Source organism: Somniosus microcephalus, chromosome 15 (genome assembly GCF_052327205.1).
Source record: "Somniosus microcephalus isolate GS21.2 chromosome 15, FLI_Smic_1.0, whole genome shotgun sequence".
Lineage (NCBI taxonomy): Eukaryota > Metazoa > Chordata > Chondrichthyes > Squaliformes > Somniosidae > Somniosus > Somniosus microcephalus.
The window spans coordinates 120,098,944-120,121,892 of NC_141001.1; the positions used below are offsets into that span (position 1 = coordinate 120,098,944).

The 22,949-nt window shown below is 47.5% G+C and overlaps 1 protein-coding gene across 3 annotated transcripts in view; it reads right to left on the bottom strand.

Moving 5' to 3' along the window:
* LOC147107187 (transcriptional enhancer factor TEF-1) overlaps positions 1–22,949 on the bottom strand; it is a 236,502-nt gene that overhangs the window by 38,563 nt on the left and 174,990 nt on the right. The window contains exons 4-7 of one of the 3 annotated variants that reach the window (XM_086008362.1): positions 17,851–17,915; positions 15,106–15,168; positions 14,939–15,001; positions 8,573–8,584 (exon numbers count right to left, since the gene is read on the bottom strand). In XM_086008362.1, coding sequence (XP_085864488.1) covers positions 8,573–8,584; positions 14,939–15,001; positions 15,106–15,168; positions 17,851–17,915 — 203 coding nt within the window. The remainder of the gene's footprint in view (positions 1–8,572; positions 8,585–14,938; positions 15,002–15,105; positions 15,169–17,850; positions 17,916–22,949) is intronic. The other 2 variants (XM_086008364.1, XM_086008363.1) reach the window with 2 other exon arrangements.

Here is a 22,949-nt window from a genome sequence, read left to right on the forward strand (position 1 = left end):
GGGACCAACAAGCCCAGGAAACCCTGGATGTCAAGGGATATACAAGAATGGATTAGGAAAAAAAGGGAGGCTTTTGGCAGATACAAAGGACTAAAAACAGTGGAAGCCCTAGAGGTGCAGGGGTGTACTTAAAAAAGAAATTAGGAGAGCGAAGAGGGGGCATGAAAAAACACTGGCAGGCGAAATAAAGGAAAATCCCAAGGTGTTTTATAAGTATATTAAGGGCAAGAGGATAACCAGGGAAAGAGTAGGGCCCATTAGGGACCAAAGTGGCAATCTGTGTGTAGAGCCGGAAGATGTAGGTGAGGTTTTAAATGAATATTTTGCATCTGTGTTCACCATGGAGATAGACGATGTAGGCATAGAAATCAGGCAGGGGGATTGTGATATACTTGAACAAATTAGTATTGAGAGGGAGGAGGTACTAGCGGTTTTAGTGGGCTTAAAAGTGGATAAATCCCCAGGCCCTGACGGGATGTATCCCAGGCTGCTGTGTGAGGCAATGGAGGAGATTGCAGGGGCTCTGACACAAATTTTCAGAACATCTCTGGCCACAGGGGAGGTGCCAGAGGACTGGAGAACAGCTAACGTAGTACCATTGTTCAAGAAGGGTAGTAGGGATAAACCAGGGAATAACAGGCCAATGAGCCTAACATCAGTGGTAGGGAAATTATTGGAAAAAATTCTGAGGGACAGAATTAGTCTCCACTTGGAGAGGCAGGGATTAATCAGGGATAGTTAGCATGGCTTTGTCAGGGGGAGATGATGTCTGACCAATTTGATTGAATTTTGAGAGGGGGTGACTAGGTGTGTGGATGAGGGTAGTGCAGTTGATGTAGTCTACATGGACTCCAGTAAGGCTTTTGACAAAGTCCCACATGGGAGACTGGTCAAGAAGGCAAGAGCCCATGGGATCCAGGGCAATTTGGCACATTGGATCCAAAATTGGCTTAGTGGCAGGAGGCAGAGGGTGATGGTCGAAGGTTGTTTTTGTGACTGGAAGCCTGTGTCCAGTGGTGTACTGCAGGGATCGGTGCTGGGTCCTTTGCTGTTTGTAGTGTACATTAATGATTTAGATATGAATGTAGGAGGTATGATCAGTAAGTTCGCAGATGACACGAAAATTGGTGGAGTGGTAAATAGCGAGGAGGGAAGCCTCAGGCTACAGGACGATATAGACGGGTTGGTTAGATGGGCAGAACAGTGGCAAATGGAATTTAACCCTGAAAAGTGTGAGGTGATGCATTTTGGGAGGACTAACAAGGCAAGGGAATACACAATGAATGATAAGACCCTAGGAAGGACAGAGGATCAGAGGGACCTTGGTGTGCATGTACAGAGATCCCTGAAGGCAGCAGGACAGGTAGATAAGGTGGTTAAAAAGGCATATGGGATACTTGCCTTCATTAGCCGAGGCATAGAATATAAGAGCAGGGAGGTTATGATGGAGCTGTACAAAACACTAGTTAGGCCACAGCTGGAATACCGTGTGCAGTTCTGGTCGCCACACTATAGGAAGGATGTGATTGCATTGGAGAGGGTGCAGAGGAGATTCACCAGGATGTTACCTGGGCTGGAGCGTTTCAGCTATGAAGAGAGACTGGACAGGCTGGGGTTGTTTTCCTTAGAGCAGAGAAGGCTGAGCGGGGACCTGATTGAGGTATACAAAATTATGAGGGGCATAGATAGGGTAGATAGAAAGGAACTTTTCCCCTTAGTAGAGGGATCAATAACCAGGGGGCATAGTTTCAAGATAAAGGGCAGGAGGTTTAGAGGGGATTTGAGGAAAGAGGAAAAACTTTTTCACCCAGAGGGTGGTTGGAATCTAGAACTCACTGCCTGAAAGGGTGGTAGAGGCAGGAACCCTCACAACATTCAAGAAGCATTTAGCTGAGCACTTGAAATGCCATAGCATACAAGGCTACGGACCAAGTGCTGGAAAATGGGATTAGAATAGACAGGGCTTGATGGCCGGCGCGGACACGATGGGCCGAAGGGCCTCTTTCTGTGCTGTATAACTCTATGACTCTATGTAGTTGGACACACGTCAGGTGCAGCATTCGAGGTTCTGAATATTGCTCCTTGTGCATTCCATGAATTGGAGACATTTTTTACATAAAAGCCGATGCTTCAGAAATCGCTCTTGGGTGATATTACTCGACAACCATTTAATGTATTCAAGTGGCTTTCCATCACAACACAAGTGTTGACACCTTTGTTTTAAACGGGTGGGGGGAGTGGATGTTTAAGCTGGTGGATGGGCTGCCGATCAAGCGGGCTGCTTTGTCCTGGACGGTGTCGAGCTACTTGTTGGAGCCGCACTCATCCAGGCAAGTGGAGAGTATTTCGTCAACAATAACTTGTATTTATATAGCGCCTTTAACGTAGTAAAACGTCACAAGTCGCTTCACAGGAGCGATTATCAAACAGAATTTGACACCAAGCCACACAAGGGGATTTTAGGGCAGATGGAGGTAGGATTCTAGGAGCGTCTTAAAAGGCAGAAAGAGAGGCGGAGAGGTTTAGGGAGGGAATTCCAGAGCCCAGGGCCCAGGCAGCTGAAGGCACGGCCACCAATGGTGGAGCGATGGAAATCGGGGATGCTCAAGAGGCCGGAATTAGAGGAGCGCAGAGATCTCGGGATTGGGGGGGGCGAGGGTGGGACTGGTGGAGGTTACAGAGATAGGGAGGGGCGAGGCCATGGAAAGATTTGAAAACAAGGACGAGAATTTTAAAATCGAGGTGTTGCTTAACCCGGAGCCAATGTAGGTCAGCGGGCACAGGGGGTGATGGGTGAACGGGACTCGGTGCGAGTTAGGACACGGGCAGCAGAGTTTTGGATGACCTCAAGTTTACAGATTTGTGTCTTGTAGATGGCAGAGAGGCTTTGGGCAGTCAGGGGGTGAGCCACTCGGTGCAGAAGACCCAGCCTCTGACCTGCTCCAGCAGCCACAGTATTTATGTGGCTGGTCCAGTTGAGTTTCTGGTCAATGGTGACCCCCAGGATGTTGATGGCGGGGGATTCGATGGCGGGGGATTCGATGATGGTAATGTCGCTGAATGTCAAGGGGCGGTGGTTAGAGTCCCTCTTGCTGTAGATGTAGGTGCAAAGCGGTAAACGACACCGAGAAGCAGAGCACCGAGCTGCCCCAACAGCAGAGCAAATAGTCCTGGAGAGTAACTGAGCTGTACAGGACAGGAAAGTTTAGCGGCTTCAGCCAAGGCAGATGGCAGAGACTCTGTAACTGGCCTCAATGCCCAGGGGTCACGGAACCAGCCTTCATCCACAGACCACTGCTTGAAGTGTGCTGCACTGTCAGAGGGGCAGTACTGAGGGAGCGCTGCACTGTCGGAGGGGCAGTACTGAGGGAGTGCTGCACTGTCGGAGGGGCAGTACTGAGGGAGCGCTGCACTGTCAGAGGAGCAGTACTGAGGGAGCGCTGCACTGTCGGAGGGGCAGTACTGAGGGAGCACTGCACTGTCGGAGGGGCAGTACTGAGGGAGCGCTGCACTGTCGGAGGGCAGTACTGAGGGAGCGCTGCACTGTTGGAGGGGCAGTACTGAGGGAGCGTTGCACTGTCGGAGGGGCAGTACTGAGGGAGCGCTGCACTGTCGGAGGGGCAGTACTGAGGGAGCGCCGCACTGTCGGAGGTGCCGACTTTCAGATGAGACATTAAACAGAGGCATCATCTGCTCTCTCAGGTGGACGTAAAAGATCCCATGGCCGTTATTTTCAAAGAGGAGCAGGGGAGCACGCCCTGGTGCCCTGGGCCAATATTTATCGTTAAAGCAACATCACTAAAAACAGATTATCTGGTCATTATCACACTGCTGTTTGTGGGAGCTTGCTATGCGCAAATTGGCTGACGCGTTTCCCTACAGTGACTACACTTCAAAAAGTACTTCATTGGCTGTAAAGCGCTCTGGGACGTCCCGAGGTGGCGAAAGGCGCTATAGAAATGCAAGTCTTTGTTTAGGGCAGTATCTGGCTCGTCTGGGATGCCCCCCGTGGCCGAATTGCCCGCCAGCACAAGCCGTCGTAAGCTCACACATGAAGAGTGGCGACGTGGGCAAGGTGCGAAAGGGCGTCGATGCCCATGAGGGAATGTGACCCAAGCAAGAGAGACAGCACTTCTGGGAGACGAGGGGAGGAATTAACAAAAAGGAAGGCAGGATAACACTACCACTGTACTGTGTTGTAAGCACCTTGGGTTGTTTCTCCATGTTACAGGCGCTCTTTTAAATGCAAGTTGTTGTGTTCATTTTTTTTTTTAAATTACTGAAAAACCTGTAGTTATGAAGGTTTTTGCAGGAGTAAATAAGGAGAAACTGTTTCCAGTGGCAGGAGGGTCGGTAACCAGAGGACACAGAGTGAAGATAATCGGCAAAAGACCCAGAGGGGGAAGACGAGAATTTTTTTTTTTTTACGCAGCGAATTTTTGCCCGAAAGGGCGGTGGAAGGAGATTCAATGGTGACTTTCAGAAAGGAATTGGTTAAATACTTGAAGTGGAAAAATCTGCAGGGTGATGGGGAAAGAGTCGAGGGAGTGGGACTAATTGGAGAGCTCTTTCAAAGAGCTGGCACGGGCACCATGGGCCGAATGGCCTCCTTCGGTGCTGCAAGACTCTGCGATACATCTTTAAAACAGATTGCAAGGCCAAACAAAAAAAATCAAACACGTATCTCTGATCAGGTTTCACAAAACTAAAGCTCTTCTCTGCAGAACTAAAACTGAAAATATCGAGTAGTCTGCGTCACAACATTACATCAAAATATCTCAGACCATCCCTTTTGTTCTTTCCTCCCCTCCCTTTCCCTGCCCCTACACTTGCTTAAAACCCGTTTCATCTCTAACTTTTTCCAGTTCTGACGAAGGGTCACCGACCTGAAACGTTAACTCTGTTTCTCTCTCCGCAGAGGCTCCCTGACCTGCTGGGTATTTCCAGCATTGTCTGTCTTGATATCAAAATACCAGGACTATTCCACTAGCAAATAGCAGAAGCAATATATCGACTATTTTAATTTACAGTCATGCCTTTTTAAGCATGACTCATCTACATCATTTGTGACCCCCGCAATAAACCAGTGCAATTTATATCTGGCAGCACGGATAATGTGTGCTTTTTGTTTTAAAAATAACACGGTAATTCCACTCTAATTATGTTTCCCTTCCTTCAACGTAATGACTTGTGCTGTGGTGCAGTTCCCCAGTTGTCGACAGCACTCTGGGTACCCTGTCCAAGCTGCCGTTCGTTTATGTGCCGGTCTAGTGTGTCAGCGGGCTGTTTGACTGCAGGGGCATCACTACTCTCTGTAAACCTGAGCTCATCCAAAACTCTGCTGCCTCGTGTCCTAACTCGCACCAAGTCCTGTTCACTCATCACCCCCCTGTGCTCGCTGACCCACACTGGCTCCCGGTCCAGCAACACCTCAATTTTACAATTCCCATCCTGGTTTTCAAATCCCACCATGGCCCTCGCCCCCTCCCTATCGCTGTAATCTCCTCGAGCCCTACTACGCCCCAACCCCTCGAGACCTCTGCCCTCCTCCAATCCTGGCCTCTTGCGCATTCCCGATTTTCAATCGCTCCACCGTTGGTGGCCGTGCCTTCAGCTGCCTGGGCCCCAAGCTCTGGAATTCCCTCCCTAAACCTCTCCGCCTCTCTCTCCTCCTTTAAGACACTCCGTTAAACCTACCTCTTTGACCAAGCTTTTGGTCCCCTGTCCAAATCATAGAACCATAGAATGGTTCCAGCACAGGAAGCGGCCATTCGGCCCATCGAGCCCGTGCCGCCTCTCTGCGAGAACACTTCAGCTAGTCCCACTCCCCTGCCCTTTCCCCGTAGCCCTGCAAATTTTTTTTCCTTCAGGTACTTATCCAACTCCCTTTTGAAAGCCACGATTGAGTCTGTCTCCACCACCCTTTCAGGCAGTAGAATCCAGATCCTAACCACTCGCTGCGTAAAAAAGCTTTTCCTAATGTTGCCTTTAGTTCTTTCGCCAATCACCTTAAATCTGTGTCCTCTGGTTCTCGACCCTTCCGCCAATGGGAACAGTTTCTCTATCTATTCTGTCCAGACCCCTCATGATTTTGAACACCTCTATCAAATCTCCTCTCAACCTTCTCTGCTCTAAGGAGAACAACCCCAGCTTCTCCAGTCTATCCACGTAACTGAAGTCCCTCATCCCTGGAACCATTCTTGTAAATCTTTTCTGCACCCTCTCTAAGGCCTTCACATCCTTCCTGAAGTGCGGTGCCCAGAATTAGACACAATACTCCAGTTGAGGCCGAACCAGTGTTTTATAAAGGTTCATCATAACTCCCTTGTTTTTGTACTCTCTGCCTCTATTTATGAAGCCCAGGATCCCGTATGCTTTTTTAACGGCTTTTTCAATCTGCCCTGCCACCTGCAACGATTTGTGCACATATACCCCCAGGTCTCTCTGTTCATGCTGCCCCTTTAGGATTGTACCCTTTAGTTTATATTGCCTCTCCTCGTTCTTCCTACCAAAGTGTCTCACTTCGCACTTTTCTGCGTTAAATTTCATCTGCCACGTGTCCGCCCATTCCACCAGCCTGTCTATGCCTTCCTGAACTCTATCACTATCCTCCGCATTGTTCACTACACTTGCAAGTTTTGTCTCATCTGCAAATATCTAATATCGCCTTATGTGGCTCGGTGTCAAATCTTGTGTGATCTACGCTCCTGTGAAGCGCCTTGGGACGTTTTACTACATTAAAGGTGCTGTATAAATACAAGTTGTTGTTGTCTACTTTTCAACGGGGGTGGGGGGGGGGGGGTTTCACTCGGTAGCAAGGACCCCGGTTAATTCCTCTCCCCCACATCTCTCCCTCATCCTGTCCCAGCAATGTGACCCCAAGGCCAACTGTAGTAACCCACAGCCCGTGGTAATTCTGTGTATTGTGAAGCAAATACATTTATTTCTCGTTTCCCGTTTAAAATCTGGACACTGTACAAGGACCCTGTCGCACTTTCAACACAGCCATGCAACATGCCGATTGCTCCTCATGCTTCGGTGCCCAACTAAAACAGAAAACTACCATTGCTGCTTGCAATCTGTATGTGAATGGGCAAGGCGCTGCTCCAAAAGAGGTCATACACGTTGTAATCTGTGTTTGACGTCAGTCGAATACAACAGGCCTTCCCGCTTCTAAGCTGCCCTCGATCCATTAGCAAAGTGAACTTATTGCCGTACAACAACAGGAGGAGGCCTGTTGCGCCATTCAATTAGATCACGGCTGATCTGTATCTCAATCTCCAATTGACCCGCCTTGGGTTCCGTAACCCTTAATACCCCTTACCCAACACAAACACCATCAACCTTGGTTTCGAAATTTTCAATTGACCGCCAGCCTTTTTGAGGGGGAAGAGAGAGTTCCAGATTTCCACTAACCCTGTGTGTGAAGAAGTGCTTCCTGACATCACCCCTGAACGGCCTGGCTCTAAATAAACTATATATTCAAGAAGGAGTTGGATATATTTCTTGAGGCTAAAGGGATCAAGGGATATGGGGAGAAGGCAGGGACAGGGTACTGAATTTGGATGATCAGCCATGATCTCATTGAATGGCAGAACAGGCTCGAGGGGCCGAATGGCCTACTCCTGCTCCTATGTAAATTTAAAGTGATTCCCTATTTTATCTGAATATACTCCCCCCTCTCCCACCCACAGAGGAAATAAGTTTCAATAATGGCATAGCATCTTAAATCAATTCAGAGGAAGGGCGTTAATACTTTAAATCCCTGGCGTGCCTAAATGTTAAACTTCTGCGGTGGGCGAAGTGAGCTCCGTATGTGGTTTTCTTTGGAACAGAGGAGGCTGAGGGGAGACCTAATTGAGGTGTATAAAATTATGAGGGTCCTAGATAGAGTGGATAGGAAGGATTTATTTCCCTTAGCAGAGAGGTCAATAACCAGGGGGCATAGATTTAAAGTAATTGGTAGGAGGATTAGAGGGGAGTCCAGGAGAACTGTTTTCACCCAGAGGGTGGTGGGGGTCTGGAACTCACTGCCTGAAAGGGTGGTAGAGGCAGAAATCCTCATCACATTTAAACAGTACTTGGATGTGCACTTGAAGTGCTGTAACCTACAGGGCTACGGACCAAGAGCTGGAAAGTGGGATTAGGCTGGAGAGCTCTTTGCCGGCCGGCACGGACACGATGGGCCGAATGGCCTCCTTCAATGCTGTAAATTTCAACGATTCTGTGATTCGGGATAATTCTCTTTATGGGGTCTCAGGTGAACACGTCGAAGCACAAGAGTCAAGCAATCTGCTCAGACGTAGCAAGCAGGCAGGCAGGCAGGGGGAGGCATGCGGGCAGGTGAGGGACGGGCAGGCTGGTACAACTACCACCGTTTTTTTGGAAAGGTGTGGAGCAGCGAGCCCTCCCCGAGAGCGTTTACCGCTAAAACACCGCTAGCAGTCACCGCGAGTATAATCCGCCAAGCAAACAACCATTTCTCCCTCCCACAGCACCCCCCCCCCCCCCACAGCACTCGAATAACTATAACTAAATAAATAACAAGTGTCGGTCTTTTGAAAATACTTACCATGTTCGTTACCTGTTTGTAACAATAGATAGTTTGTTAAAATGGTTTTTTTGGGGGGGAATGGTATAACAATAGAACCAAATTACAGTACAACAGTAATCAATACAAAATTGGCAAAAAACTGTTCTGGATTCTCTCTCTTTCTCGGGTAATTGAATGACGTCGGTAATGCTGCCCTCTCTATTTACGAGAGACGCTCGCAGATAGTCCGCGCGCTACCGTTTGTCCAGCGCCAGCCTCAGCTGCCTGCTTGTAAATGTCCAATTCAATCAGGGCGCCCACAAGAAGAGATGGTAGCACCAAAAAAAAAAATCGCTCTTGCAGCTTTTAAAAGCTTTGTTCAGCTGCCCAACTGGTTTGATCTGCATAGTTACAAATTGCTCCAGACACTAAAAGGTTAATCATCGTTGCCCTCCCCCCCCCCCCCCCCCACACCCACACAGCAGAAAACTCCAACTAGCCTTGCAAGCTGCTTTGCTCCCCAATTCACTGCTCCAGGAAAAAATAACCGTTCATGGGGGAAAAAGGGGGGGCTTTGGTAACAAGAGGGAGGGGAGAAAAAAATTTTTTTTTTTGCTTTAGTACCCAACATGAGGAATAGTCTGAGCGGGCCGTTTGAATGAGCAGTCTGTTTTGTTTTGTTTTAATAAGTCGCTCTGATTTGATTGAAGCTCATTTTGTACTCTCATCATAGAATCAGCACAGAACAAGGCCATTCGGCCCATCGTGCCTGTGCCGGCTCTTTGAAAGAGCGCTCTCCAATTAGTCCCACTCCCCCCGGCTCTTTCCCCACAGTCCTGTGCAAACTTTTTCCTTTTTAAGTATTTATCAATTTCCCTTTTGAAAGTTACTATTAAATCTGCTTCCACCGCCCTTTCAGGCAGCACGTCCCAGATCACAACAACTCGCTGCGTAATAAATTAAATCTCATCTCCCCTCTGGTTCTTTTGCCAATTATCTTAAATCTGTGTCCTCTGGTTACCGACCCTCCTGCCACTGGAAACTGTTTCTTTCTGCCTTCGATGAACAAGGCTAATTTGTATTATTAAAAAACATACCAAGAGGCGTGAACAAGCAATTTACAACCTCAAGAGTCCTTTCCTTCAGGTGACTTTCATTTCTGCCTTCGTGACAACAGGTGTACGGGCAAGAGAAAGCGAAACTATCTGCATCTTGTATTTCACAAAACAGCCGCCTGGAGAACATTCCTCAGTGAGGGACCAGGGCTCAGGTCTAACTACATGTGTAAAAGTAGTTCAGGACGCTCTCCAGTCAGGGTCTCTCTCTCTCTGTTTATAGATTCATAGGGTGATACAGCACTGAAGGAGGCCATTTGGCCCATCGTGCCTGTGCCAGCTCTTTGAAAGAGCTCTCCAATTAGTCCCACTCCCTCCTGCTCTTTCCCCATAACCTTGTGCAAATTTTTCCCTTCAAGTATTTATCCAATTTCCCTTTTGAAAGTTATTATTGAATCCACTTCCACCGCCCCTTCAGGCAGCGCGTTCCAGATCGCAACAACTTGCAGCGTAAAAAAAAAAATCTCATCTCCCCTCTGGGTCTTTTGCCAATTACCTTCAATCTGTGTCCTCTGGACCCTCCTGCCAGTTTCTATCAAAACCCTTCATGATTTTGAACGCCTCTATTAAATCTTTCCCTTAACCTTCTCTGCTCTAAAGGAGAACATCCCCAGCCTCTCCAGTCTCTGCACACTAACTCAAGTCCCTCATCCCCTGGCACCATTCTAGTAAATCTCTTCTGCACCCTCTCCAAGGCCTTGACATCCTTTTTTTTAATCAATTTTTTCGCTCTGAACTGTGCCAATAATGGACTTAAAGCAATTATTAACCGAGATTTCTCACGTTACATTTCACTGCATGACACCCGAGAGCCATGAGCGAGATACAGAACCAGTGCTCCAGAAATTTCAAATATTTGCAATGTTAATAGAAAAGTGTGTCCCTAAAGGGGATTGGGGACAAATCCAATTCTTATACAAGGACAGTTCATGCATTTTTTTTTGTTAATAACAGATTCGAATGCACTTGAGAAATAATAAAATCCAGGACAGTTAAGAGAAGAGTTTTTATTTTAAATTGATACCAACAGAAAGTTTAAAAATCATGAAATACTTGCAAAAAATTAATTGAAAACATTTTTTAAACCAGATAAACTTTGTATTCTCCTTTAAAGTACCGAATGTTTTACACGTGTATCTTATGCTGTAACAAGTCTATAAAATACTGAATAACTTCTGTTCCGCGTCGCTGCTCGGTCGCACTACGAGTAACTTTCTATCGGAGCAGAAATGAACAACGCTGGGGTAGACAACATTTCCGTATTTCTTTTTTCCTCTCTCCCTCTAGGCCAGCTTTTCTAATTTGCTTTTCATTAGACAGAAAGCGGTTAGTACAAAAAAAAAAGCTAGCTGTGTCAGCCAGGCAACAGCCAATACCTATGAAAGAGCGTGCATACATAGCTTCCCCAACACACTGACTTAATGAGCATCAATTAATCCTCCGCATTGTGTGGCGAAATGCTATCGAGCTCACTCTCAAAAGGAGTTGTGGTTGTGTGTGTGTGTGTGTGTGTGTGTGTGTGTGTGTATATAAATTATTAAAAACCTTTTTTTTTTAATAACACTAGTGGAAAGTTTTTGGCATGGTCTTGTGCGCGCGTAATAATTGGGTGAAGTATGAAAAAAAAATGTCGCTCCCATTAGTCGAGCAGACAAGAGCCTCGCAACTGGTTTGCAGCCGCAGTGCGCGCTCGCTTCTCCAGGGCAAGCCACCGCCTTGCTTTCTGATCGATATTAAACCAATTTAGGAGCGCAACGAGCCTGCCTCGCTTTGTGGCCAGGTGTTTGGCTTTGCGTAGCAAATAATACTCACAAACGTAAAAATGTGCTGGGGGTGGGGGGAAATAAAAATAAAGGAGGATTTAAAGTGCGTCATCAGGAAAGGGAAAAAAACACAAAGGGGAATTCCAGCCAGGTCACAACGGGAGGTGGGACTAAACAGAACTTTGGTGATTGAACGTGGTGGTGGTGGGGGGGGGGGGGGGGGGGAAAGAGAGGGCTTGCGACAGTTGCTGTGTGAGGGTCTCCTTAGTACAAGTCCCACTTGGACTGTTGCCGCCAACATCTACAATGCTCTGTCACCTAACCCGCTAAGAGGAATAAATAGTGGAAGTGTCATCGTCTTGGCAACTAGGCTATGCGCAAGAAGAGAAATACCCTTCCTCAGAACCATCAGAAAGCTTGCTCATGCTAGTTAACACCCGGTTATTTCATAATCAATTTTCGGTACATTTCTCTTTGCCTTTAAAAGCAAAAAAAAAATTGTTTTATTAAGCTTAACTTTGTTTTGGATTACTATGAGTATTTATTACTTTAGCACTCAGATTGTTTAGTACTTATTGCTAAGTATTATTCTTAGTAAAATGGTCCCAGTGATTAATTATTACGATCAGCTGAGCGTCAAACACATTTGCGCCGCCGTTCGATTTTTATAAGTTCCAATTTTAACCTTCGCATAGTTTGTAAAGTGAGTCATGCAAGTCCAGCGATAAGCAATGTGTTCGTGTGCACTTGCACCGCGTACAACAGGATCTGACTACAGTCAGTCAAGAACAAAATTACCATTCCACCTTTTAACCCTTCACCAGTCCTGTTGTGACGCGACTCTACTTGATCTAAAAAAAAAAATTTCCCCAATTAAAAATGTATTTTTCATTTTTTTTTAAAAAAGCATTTAGGCTTTTGCCCCCTAACGCTCTGATGAGACAGCGGTCGGGACGGGGGTGATTCTGCCTCACGCCGACAACAGTAACTTAATTCTGTCGCTCCGCATTGACCGTACAGGCACCTGGTGCGACCCGGCAGGGCTGCATCCAGGGCTGACACGAGATCAGACACACGCAGTCTCCGAAGGCAGCTTTCGAGTGCAACATGACAAAATAATTCTTCCCCCCCACACTTAAAAAATCAGCCCTTATTATCTCTCCCTCACCGCTGCCCGCCTCATTTAGCACCGAGTGGCGTCGAGCCCCTCAAAACCAGTTTCTTTTTCCAAGTGCCGCCCGTGCTTATGGCTCAAATGGGTTCCCCTTCTCTTTACTTTATAGTGGGGAAGGAATGATAATCAGTAACCACCACCCCCAGCCCCACAGTCAGACACCAGTTGGAAACACTGAAAGCGTTACGCAAACAATGTTGGTTTATTCATGCAGTAGCTATCGCATCACAGATCAATGCAAAAATCCAACTGCGCTGTAACTGTCTGGAGAAGACTCAAATTCACTCTTGGAGGCACCTCTTGGAGGAACAGCAAGGTCAAGGTGATGGCGGTGCGTGCGCGCGCGTGTGTGTGGGGGTTTGGGGCCGGATTAAGTGACTATCGGTTGAAGGGGCAAAAAAAAAAAAAATCAAGCCCCGTGCCCGGCTTGAGTGTGTACGGCTGTTCTGGGTGCTCGCCAAGAGTATCTGGCAAGGGGTGGGTAGAAACATTTGGTTTCTCGTACCACGCAAGAAGCAAATACTCCAGCGCTCTGAAAATGGAATCACTTTCCTAAAGCATTGGGATCTTTGGATGGGAGAATACCCCGCACCCTAGTGTGTGTGTGTTTTGTTTCAGGAGAAGTCTGCAGGTAAAGCCATGGATTCCCACTGGTTCCCTATAAGCCGGGTGGGTTAAGACGGTACTGATCCTGCGTCAGTCACCAGCTGCCAATCACTCTCGCCAGCATGCTCCCTTCGCTACATTCAGAGAACCAGATGCCTCTCATATTTAATAAGCCCGACAGAGCCAGGCCAGCTTGTTATCTGCACCATGCAATTTAGCATATCTGGTAGGAAATTTAAAAAAAAAAGACTGCTTGCTTTCTTTTCCCCTCCTTTTCTTAACCTTTGGAGTGTCAGGCCCATTTACACTTGCTTCCAAATGCTGGTACTCTAATCCTTTTTTGTAGCCTTAAAGGCAAATGCGTTTCACAGATGTTAAGTATTAAATCCTGCCTTATGGCCATTTTGCAAGTTAAATATTCATTTTATAGTGTGCGCTTTATCTTAATTCCACAATGGTGTGAAAATGAAGGGTTTATTTACAAAGTGTGTGTGTGCCAGTGTGCATGCCCGTCAGAGTCAGTGTTTGTGTGTGTGTCAGTGCTTGTGTGCGTGTGCGCGTGAGGGGGGGGTGTCAGTGTGTGTCTGTGAGAGAGAGAGAGAGGGGGTGCATCAGTGTGTGTCTGTGAGAAAGAGAGAGAGAGGGGGGTATCAGTGTGTGTCTGTGAGAGAGAGAGAGAGGGGGTGCATCAGTGTGTGTCTGTGAGAAAGAGAGAGAGAGGGGGGTATCAGTGTGTGTCTGTGAGAGAGAGAGAGAGAGAGAGGGGGTATCAGTGTGTGTCTGAGAGAGAGAGAGAGAGATAGAGAGGGGGGTATCAGTGTGTGTCTGAGAGAGAGAGAGAGAGGGAGGTATCAGTGTGTGTCTGAGAGAGAGAGGGGGGTATCAGTGTGTGTCTGAGAGAGAGAGAGAGAGAGAGAGAGAGAGAGAGAGGGGGTATCAGTGTGTGTCTGTGAGAGAGAGAGAGAGAGAGAGAGAGAGAGAGAGAGAGAGAGAGGGGGTATCAGTGTGTGTCTGTGTGAGAGAGAGAGAGAGAGAGGGGGGTATCAGTGTGTGTCTGTGAGAGGGGGGTGTCAGTGTTTGTGTGTGAGAAAGAGAGCGAGGGGGGTATCAGTGTGTGCGAGTGTGAGTCAGCGTTGTGTGAAAGTGAGTGTGTGAGTGTGAGAGGGAGAGTGAGTGAGAATAGTGTGTGTGTGTGTGTGTGTGTGTGTGTGTGTGTGTGTGTGTGTGTGTGTGTGTGTGTGAGAGAGAGAGAGAGAGAGAGTGAGTGTGTGTGAGAGAGAGTGTGTGCGTGTCTGTGCGCGCGAATGTCTGCGTGTGTCTGTGTCTCTTTGGTACTTACAAAAATTAAAAACTATAGAACCCAGTGCTAATAATTGCTTTGTCAAAAGCCGGGTATAGATTCTTGCGTTTAACACAAGAGCCAGGTTTGCACACATGGCCGTTACAAATTGCACACACGCAGTTAAAGCGGATCTTTTATTTTGGGAGGCGGAAATTGAATCAGTTCAATATCTAGTTCCTCCCTCCCCTCCCCCCCCACCACCCCATCCCCAATGAAAGGCTGAATCGTTTAGATCTGCTCTTAAAAATGTGCATGGCACCCAGAGGGTTAAATTAAAAAACAAACAGTGAGACAGACGGCGGCATGCAAAAAGGGAAAGATTCAGAGGAATTCTCAGCCGAGGAAAGTAAGGAGAAAAAAGTCGGAAGCATAGCAACAGCAAGCCCAAAGCAGACAAGCGCATACCTTTAGCTTGGAATGAATCTCACGAGATTTCCTTCTGGCAAGAACCTGAATATGACTAGACACCTGCAGGGTCGGGGAAGGGAGGAAAAACAAAAAAAAGAGAAAAAAAAGAGAGCCTGTAACCATGGAAACGAAAGCCCACTTGCAACTAGGCGAGCCAGACGTACCTTAATGGCGGCTTGAATTTCCCGAACTTTCTTTCTTGCTAACACCTGTATGTGACTAGACACCTACATTGTGCAACCCATAAAACAAAAAAAAAACAAAAAAAAAGGGAAATTAAAGGTGAAACATGTCTACGGTCTGTGGTTCGTTGTTTTTTTAATTTTTCTCTCTTTTGGAAAAAAAAACATTATTCAAAGAACGAGCTCAGCGCTTGGGAGGAAATCGCATTTCCCCGGCAGGCAACTAACGCACTAGTACAGCACCGAGTTGTCATCACTGCAGAAACCCTTCTCGCAGCTGCTGCATCTGTGTGTGTAGATTTGTTTTTTTTTTAAAACCGCGATCCGACGGGTTAAAAATCCGCAAGGGCTGACTTTACTGCCACCGACGCTATTGTCATCGATTAATCGGATTGGAATATAAGCCATCAAGAGCGAGCAACACAGAAATCCATGCGGGGGGGGGGGTGGGGGGGTGGGAGAAAGAATCAGAATTAAATCTACAGCCGTCAGCAGACTAGATTTTAGGTAGAAAAATATACACGCGAGTCAGTAAATTTTTTTTTAAAAACACCATCAGCTTCAACGAGGCTTTCCAAGTTGTCCAAATGAATAAAATAATACATGCAAATTCTGAAACCGACCTACTCACTTTCACCTGCGTATAAAATGGGCTGAAATGAAGAAGCAGCTCTCAATCCAATTAATTGATGCAATGCCGAGTTAGCTGATGTACATAAAACTCTAATCCAAGTGCTTGGTCTTAAATAGAAACTCAAAAAAGAGATTTGCAGCAATTGCGGGGGTGATATTGGGGCTTTGGAGAGGGTGCAGAGGAGGGTGGCCACTGGACTAATTCCCAATCTAAAGCATCTTACTTATCAAGATAGACTCAAAGAGTTGGGACTCTACGCTTTAAGAGAAAGCCTAGACTTGGGGGGGGGGGTGGGGTGGCAGGGGGAAGGAATCTAGATTGAGGTTTATAAGATGATGAAGGGAATAGATTGTGTTCCACTTGACAGTTTGTTCCAATTAAAGAGGTTAGGGAGGACCGGGGGAGGGGGGTGGTCACTATTTTAAGTTGTGATAAGGCCAGATCTAGGTTAGATGTCAGGAGGTGGTTCTTCCCCCCCCCCCCCCAAGAGAATGGTGGACCTCTGGAACAGGCTGCCGACTCGTGCGGCAAACACCGATTCGCTGAATTCCTTCAAGCGAGAGCTGGACCTGTTTCTGGCTGGGGTGGACATCACCTCGTACAAGGGAACATAAGAACATAAGAATTAGGAGCAGGAGTTGGCCATTCGGCCCCTCGAGCCTGCTCCACCATTCAATAAGATCATGGCTGATGATCTTCGACCTCAACTCCACTTTCCTGCCCGATCCCCATATCCCTTGATTCCTCGAGTCCAAAAATCTATTGATCTCAACCTTGAATATACTCAACGATTCTGGGGATAGAGAATTCCAAAGATTCACCACCCTCTGAGTGAAGAAATTCCTCCTCATCTCAGTCCTAAATGACCGACCCCTTATCCTGAGACTATGCCCCCTAGTTCTAAACTCCCCAGCCAGGGGGAAACAACCTCTCAGCATCTACCCTGTCAATCCCCTATAGAATTGTATATGTTTCAATGAGATCACCTCACAATTCTTCTAAAACTCCAGGCCCATTCTACACAATCTCTCCTCATAGGACAACCCTCTCATCCGAGAAATCAATCCAGTGAACCTTCGTGCGCTGCCGCGAAGGCATGTACGTCCTTTCTCAGATAAGGAGACCAAAACTGTGCACAGTACTCCAGGTGCAGGTGTGGTCTCACCAAGGCCCTGTACAGTTGTAGTAAGAGGTGGGCACTGCAGGGAATTCAGGGCCAGAGTGATTTCCTGGACTAGTTTCGATGGTCCAGCTGGGTCGGAGAGGAATTTCACAGATTCCACCCCCCCCCCCCCCCCCAAAATTGGTTCTAGATTCCCCAACCAACAGAAATAGCTTCTCTCTATCTACCCGATCAGTTCCCCTTTTCCTCAGCACTTCAGTTGCCCCCAATGACATGATCTAAACCACAACATCCATATTCGTACTCGGGGAAATATGTATATATAAAAAAAACACATTTAACAGCTCCAGAGTTCATTTTATTAAAGAAGAGAACTGTTAATATAACATAAGAACTAGGAGCAGGAGTCAGCCATTCGGCCCCTCGAGTCTGCTCCACCATTCAAAAAGATCATGGCTGATCTTCAACCTCAACTCCACTTTCCCGCCCGATCTCCATATCCCTTGATTCCCCTAGAGTCCAAAAATCTATTGATCTCTGTCTTGAATATACTGAACGACTCAGCATCCACAGCCCTCTGGGGTAGAGAATTCCACAGATTCACCACCCTCTTGAGTGAAGACTTTTCTCCTCATCTCAGTCTTAAATGGCCGACTCCTTATCCTGAGACTGTGACCCCTGGTTCTAGACTCTTCAGCCAAGGTAAAAAAAAATGTTTTTTTTTTTTTTTTAATTTTTATTATTTCCTGAGGCTACTTAATGAAGAAACTGACGGAATGCCCAAGGATGATGGAAATGTACTTTTTGGTTTTGCATATGTAACTGCAGTGATGACAGCAAAGTGCGAAAGTGAATAGAGGGAGCCAATGGCATACGGCAGCTCACTGGGGCGGCCGTGCAAGGCAGCCAACTCGAGTGACACCGGCCCAACAGCCCCCAACATGCACAGACTCCCACCGATCTATTTTACCTGCTTCCGGGTCCGTGTCTTCCCTGTCCTTAACTTGATGTACCTGGCTATCAATTCATTACGACCTGCAAAAAAAAAAGGTAGAGTTGAGTAAAACTACCAAATTAGCATGATTACGAATCATCCCCCAAAAAAATGTTTAAAAAAAAATTCTACAATACATAGGAGCATAGAATTTTACAGCACAGAAAGAGGCCATTCGGCCCATCGAAAAAGAGCTCTCCAGCCTAATCCCACTGTCCAGCTCTTGGTCCGCAGCCCTGCAGGTTACGGCACTTCAAGTGCCTATCCAAGTACTTTTTTAATGTGATGAGGGTTTCTGCCTCTACCACCCTTTCAGGCAGTGAGTTCCAGACCCCCACCACCCTCTGGGTGAAAAAAGTTCACCTCAACTCCCCTCTAATCCTTCTACCAATTACTTTAAATCTGTGTCATTGTAAAGACTGTAAAGAAAAGTTTTGTTAGTTTTATGTATTCTCTTCATAGGGAATTGAAGGTGGCAAATAAATGTCACCTGGAGCTGAAAAAAGAAATGAGTGGTATATTCCAGCAGGGAATACTTAGCTGAGCGTACAGCACGGAAACTGGGGTTCATGCTCCACATGAGCCTCCTCCCACCCCTCTTCATCTCTCCCCAGTAGCATGTCCTTTCTCCCTCATGTGTTTATCTAGCTTCCCCTTAAATGCATCGATGCAAACTTTGGCGACCATATTTAACTGGTCTTGTTTATTGATCTGCGGAGAAAATACAGGCAGAGATTTGGGGGGGGAGGGAAAACGCGCATTTCAAGTATTTTCACGAAAGAGAAATGTGTTGATTGGCTGCAACTCGATGTATTTCCCTAGGAAGCAGACACAGATACAAGTTTATACAATAAATTACTCAGAACCAAACTCTCGGCAACATAAGCATCGGGACTACAGCAAAGTAGCAGAAAAGAACAATCTTGGATTTATGGTGCGTCTTTCACAACTGGGGCTGCTTTAAATTCAGAGTCTAGGCTTGAATCGATTCCAGAGCCTTGTTCCCGTGAGGGCTTGACAGGGTAGATGCTGAGAGGTTGTTTCGCTCTGCCTGGGGAGTCTAGAACCAGGGGTCACAGTCTCAGGATAAGGGGTCGGCCATTTAGGACTGAGATGAGGAGGAATTTCTTCACTCAGAGGGTTGTGAATCTTTGGAATTCTCTGCCCCAGAGGGCTGTGAATGCTGAGTCGTTGAGTATATTCAAGGCTGAGACCGATAGATTTTTGGACTCTAGGGGAATCGAGGGATATGGGGCTCGGGCGGGAAAGTGGAGTTGAGGTCGATGATCAGCCATGATCGTATTGAATGGCGGAGCAGGCTCGAGGGGCTGAATGGCCGACTCCAGCTCCTATTTCTTATGTTCCAGAAACTGATGCAGCCACTTTGCAATCCCATAGAATCAAATGGGACAGAAGGAGGCCGTTTGGCCCATCGTGCCTGCGAAAGAGCTCTCCAATTAGTCCCACTCCCCCCTGCTCGTTCCTCACAGCCCTGCAAATTTTTCCTTTTCAAGTATTTATCCAATTCCCTTTTGAAAGTTACTATTGAATCTGCTTCCACCGCCCTTTCAGGCAGCGCATTCCAGATCACAACAACTCGCTGCGTAAAATAAATGTCTCATCTCCCCGTTGTTGCTGCAGTTGTAGTGTGATTGCAGCCCGGGGTGGAAGAGTTCAAAACTGCAACTAAAGCTTTAATCGGAGAATGGAATTTAAGAATCTGTCGAGATGGAGCTTGGCTTTTGGGTTCAGGAAAACTCGATGCGGTGGATTGAGCCTGGGTCTGTGAGAGATCATTCACCGAACTTAGGTCACAGAAAATGTATCCAGTGACCCGTGTAAAATACCTAAACAACAACGTCTTGTATTGATACAGCACCCTTAACGTAGTAAAACATACACAGGAGCGATTTTCAAACAAAATTTGACACCGAGCCACAAAAGAGACATTAGGGCAGATGACCAAAAACTTGGTCAAAGAGGAGCGTCTTAAAGGAGGAGAGAGAGGCGGAGAGGTTTAGGGAGGGAATTCCAGAACTTAGGGCACGGCCGGCAATGGCGGAGCGATTAAAATCGGGATTGTGCAAAAGGCCAGAATTGGAGGAGCGCAGAGATCTCGGGGGGTTGTGGGGCTGGAGGAGGTTACAGAGATAGGGAGGGGGAGCGAGGAGGCCACGGAGGGATTTGAAAACAAGGATGAGAATTTTAAAATTGAGGTGCTGCCAGACTGGGAACCAATGCCGGTAGAGGTAGCCTATCCTATAGGCCAACAATAGAGTTCCGGTTCGATGGTTTCTCCCCTCCTACCATTATGTACCTTCCCCGGTTGAGGGTAGGCTTGGGAACGACTACCAGGCCTCCCCCCCTGACACTGCCCTCCAGTGGGCTGCTTGGGAGGTGCACAAATACAGACTGGATAATTCTCCTTCCGATTGTTCCTCCTTACAAGAGAGGTTTGGGCTGCGGGCGGGGGAGGATTGATCACACTACCTGTGTTTGGCAATTATAACATGGTTGAGACGGCAAATGTGAGGAGGGTGTGGGGGGGGGGGGGGGGGGGAGTCGAGGTGGTGCGGGAGAAGACTATGTGGGGGGCCACTACCCTAAGGCAGAGTGTGCTGGTAGCCCCACTGCGCCGTTCTACCACATTGCCATTGACGTTATTGACAGTACCCGAGAGCGACGTTCCCTTTATTTTTTTTTGGCCCCCCCTTTAACGGGCTGAGCGGGGCATTCAAAGTTCCTCGCACACGCGGTTTTTCTGTTGAATAGCCGGGTCACCGGCTGGGCGGGAGCTCCGGAGCGGCTTGAAGACAACGCTGCCCAAGAGGCCCCAGCACAGTCTTTAAATTGTGGGTACGGTGGCATAGTGGAACTGTCACTGGGCTAGTCTGGACTAATGACCCGGAGAGACAGAAGTTCAAATCCCCCCCACGGGCAATTTAAATTCAGTTCATGAAATAAATCTGGAATAAAAAGCTAGTATCGGTAACGATGATCATGAAACTTCCGGATTGTCGTAAAAACCCACCTGGTTCCCTTTAGGGAAGGAAATCTGCCGTCCTTTACCCGGTCTGGGCCTATAGGTGACTCCAGACCCCACACCAATGTGGTTGACTCTTAACTGCGCCTCTGAAATGGCCCAGCAAGACACTCAGTGGTACCAAACCCGCTACCAGGAAACTCTCTGGTATCCGGGACTGGGATGTTGCCGGTTGATTAAAAATTCCGGATGACGGAGAGGGTTATCTACCGAGGCTATTTTTAACAAAGAGTCAGACTCCTGTTATTGAGGTGTTCCGACTCCCGACAGCGCCAAGAAGCCGAGTCGTGGCAGTTTGGAGAACTACCCCCACTGACTAACTCGGCCACCGCGGGAGACTCGGACTCGGACTCGGCAACATTGCCGGTTATTGAGGTGTTGTTTTCGGAGTATGAATTTTGCCGGTTAATAGAGAATTCCGGATATTTAGGTGCCGTTTAAATGAGAGTTTCCTGTACAAAGAAAAGTGGTTCAAGAAGGCGGCCCACCACCACCCATTCTCAAGGGGCAACTAGGGATGGGCAATAAATGCCGGCCTTGCCGGCAACACCCACATCCCGAGAATTAAATTTTTTTTTTTTTTAAATGCTCTGCCGTAAGCTTTTCAAAAAGCATAACTACTTCGCCAAAGCACGGAATCGGAATTGAAAGTAGCTCCGATCCCACCCCCCCCACCCCACCCGCCCCGCCCCCCACTGGTACGGTATTAACTTTTTCTAATCATTTACTTGTTTCGTAACGGAAGAAAATGCACTGAAGAGGGAATGCTCGGATTCCTGAAGCACCTGTCCCAGCTGGGAGACTGTAGCTGGAGCTAAATTACCGGAAGTATTACTCCTACATAATCCCTTTGGCCGAGTCTACATAGAAACCTTCAGGTGCCTGAGCTGTGGCTCACTCGGCTTCTGAGTCAGAAGGTTGTGATTTCAAGCCCCACTTCAGGACTTGAGCACATAATCCAGGCCGGCACTCCCAGTGCGGTACTGAGCAAGTGCCGTCAAGAGGTTGTCATCTTTCGGATGAGGCACTGAACCCCTTCTGCCTCTTACGCGGGCCTGTGCATTTGTTAAGGACCTACGGCACTGGGAACTCTCCAGGTGTCAGGGCCCAATATTCCTCCCTTAACCAGAGAGATTGGGTCGATTAGGCTTATATTCGCTGGAGTTATAAAATTCTAACAGGACTAGACAGACTGGATGCAGGAAGGATGTTCCTGATGGTCGGGGAGTCCAGAACCAGGGGTCACAGTCTAAGGATAAGGGGTAAGCCATTTAGGTCAGAGATGAGGAGGAATTTCTTCACCCAGAGAGTGGTGAACCTGTGGAATTCTCTACCACAGAAGGCAGTAGAGGCCAATTCATTAAATATATTCAAGAAGGAGTTAGATATATTTCTTACGGCTATAGGGATCAAGGGATATGGGGAGAAAGCAGGGACCGGGTACTGAACTTGGATGATCAACCATGATCGCATTGAATGGCGGAGCAGGCTCGAGGGGCCGAATGGCCTACTCCTGCTCCTATGTTCTATGTTTCTATCCAACACCACCACAAGCAGATCAAGTGGTCATTCGTCTCACTGCTGTTTGCGAGACCTTGCTGCGTGGCAATTGATTGCTGCATGTGGCTGTATAATACTTCAATGTAATTCACTGCATCAAGTGCTTTGAGACATTTATGACTGACTTGTTGAGTGAGGGAGGGAGGGAAGGAGGGAGGGAGAGAGAGGAGGGAGAGAAGGAGGGAGGGAGGGAGAGAAGGAGGGAGGGAGGGAGAGAAGGAGGGAGGGAGGGAGAGAAGGAGGGCAGGAGGGAGAGAAAGAGGGCGGGAGAGAGGGAGGGCGAGAAGGAGGGAGGGAGGGAAGAAAGAGAAGGAAGGAGGGAGGGAAGGAAGAGAAGGAACAATGGAAAGGAGGGAAGGAAAAGAAAGGAAAGAGAAGGAAAGTAAAGAACAACATTGTATTTCTATAGCGCCTTTCATGACCTCAGGATGTTCCAAAGCACTTTACAGCCAATTAAGTACTTTTTGAAGTG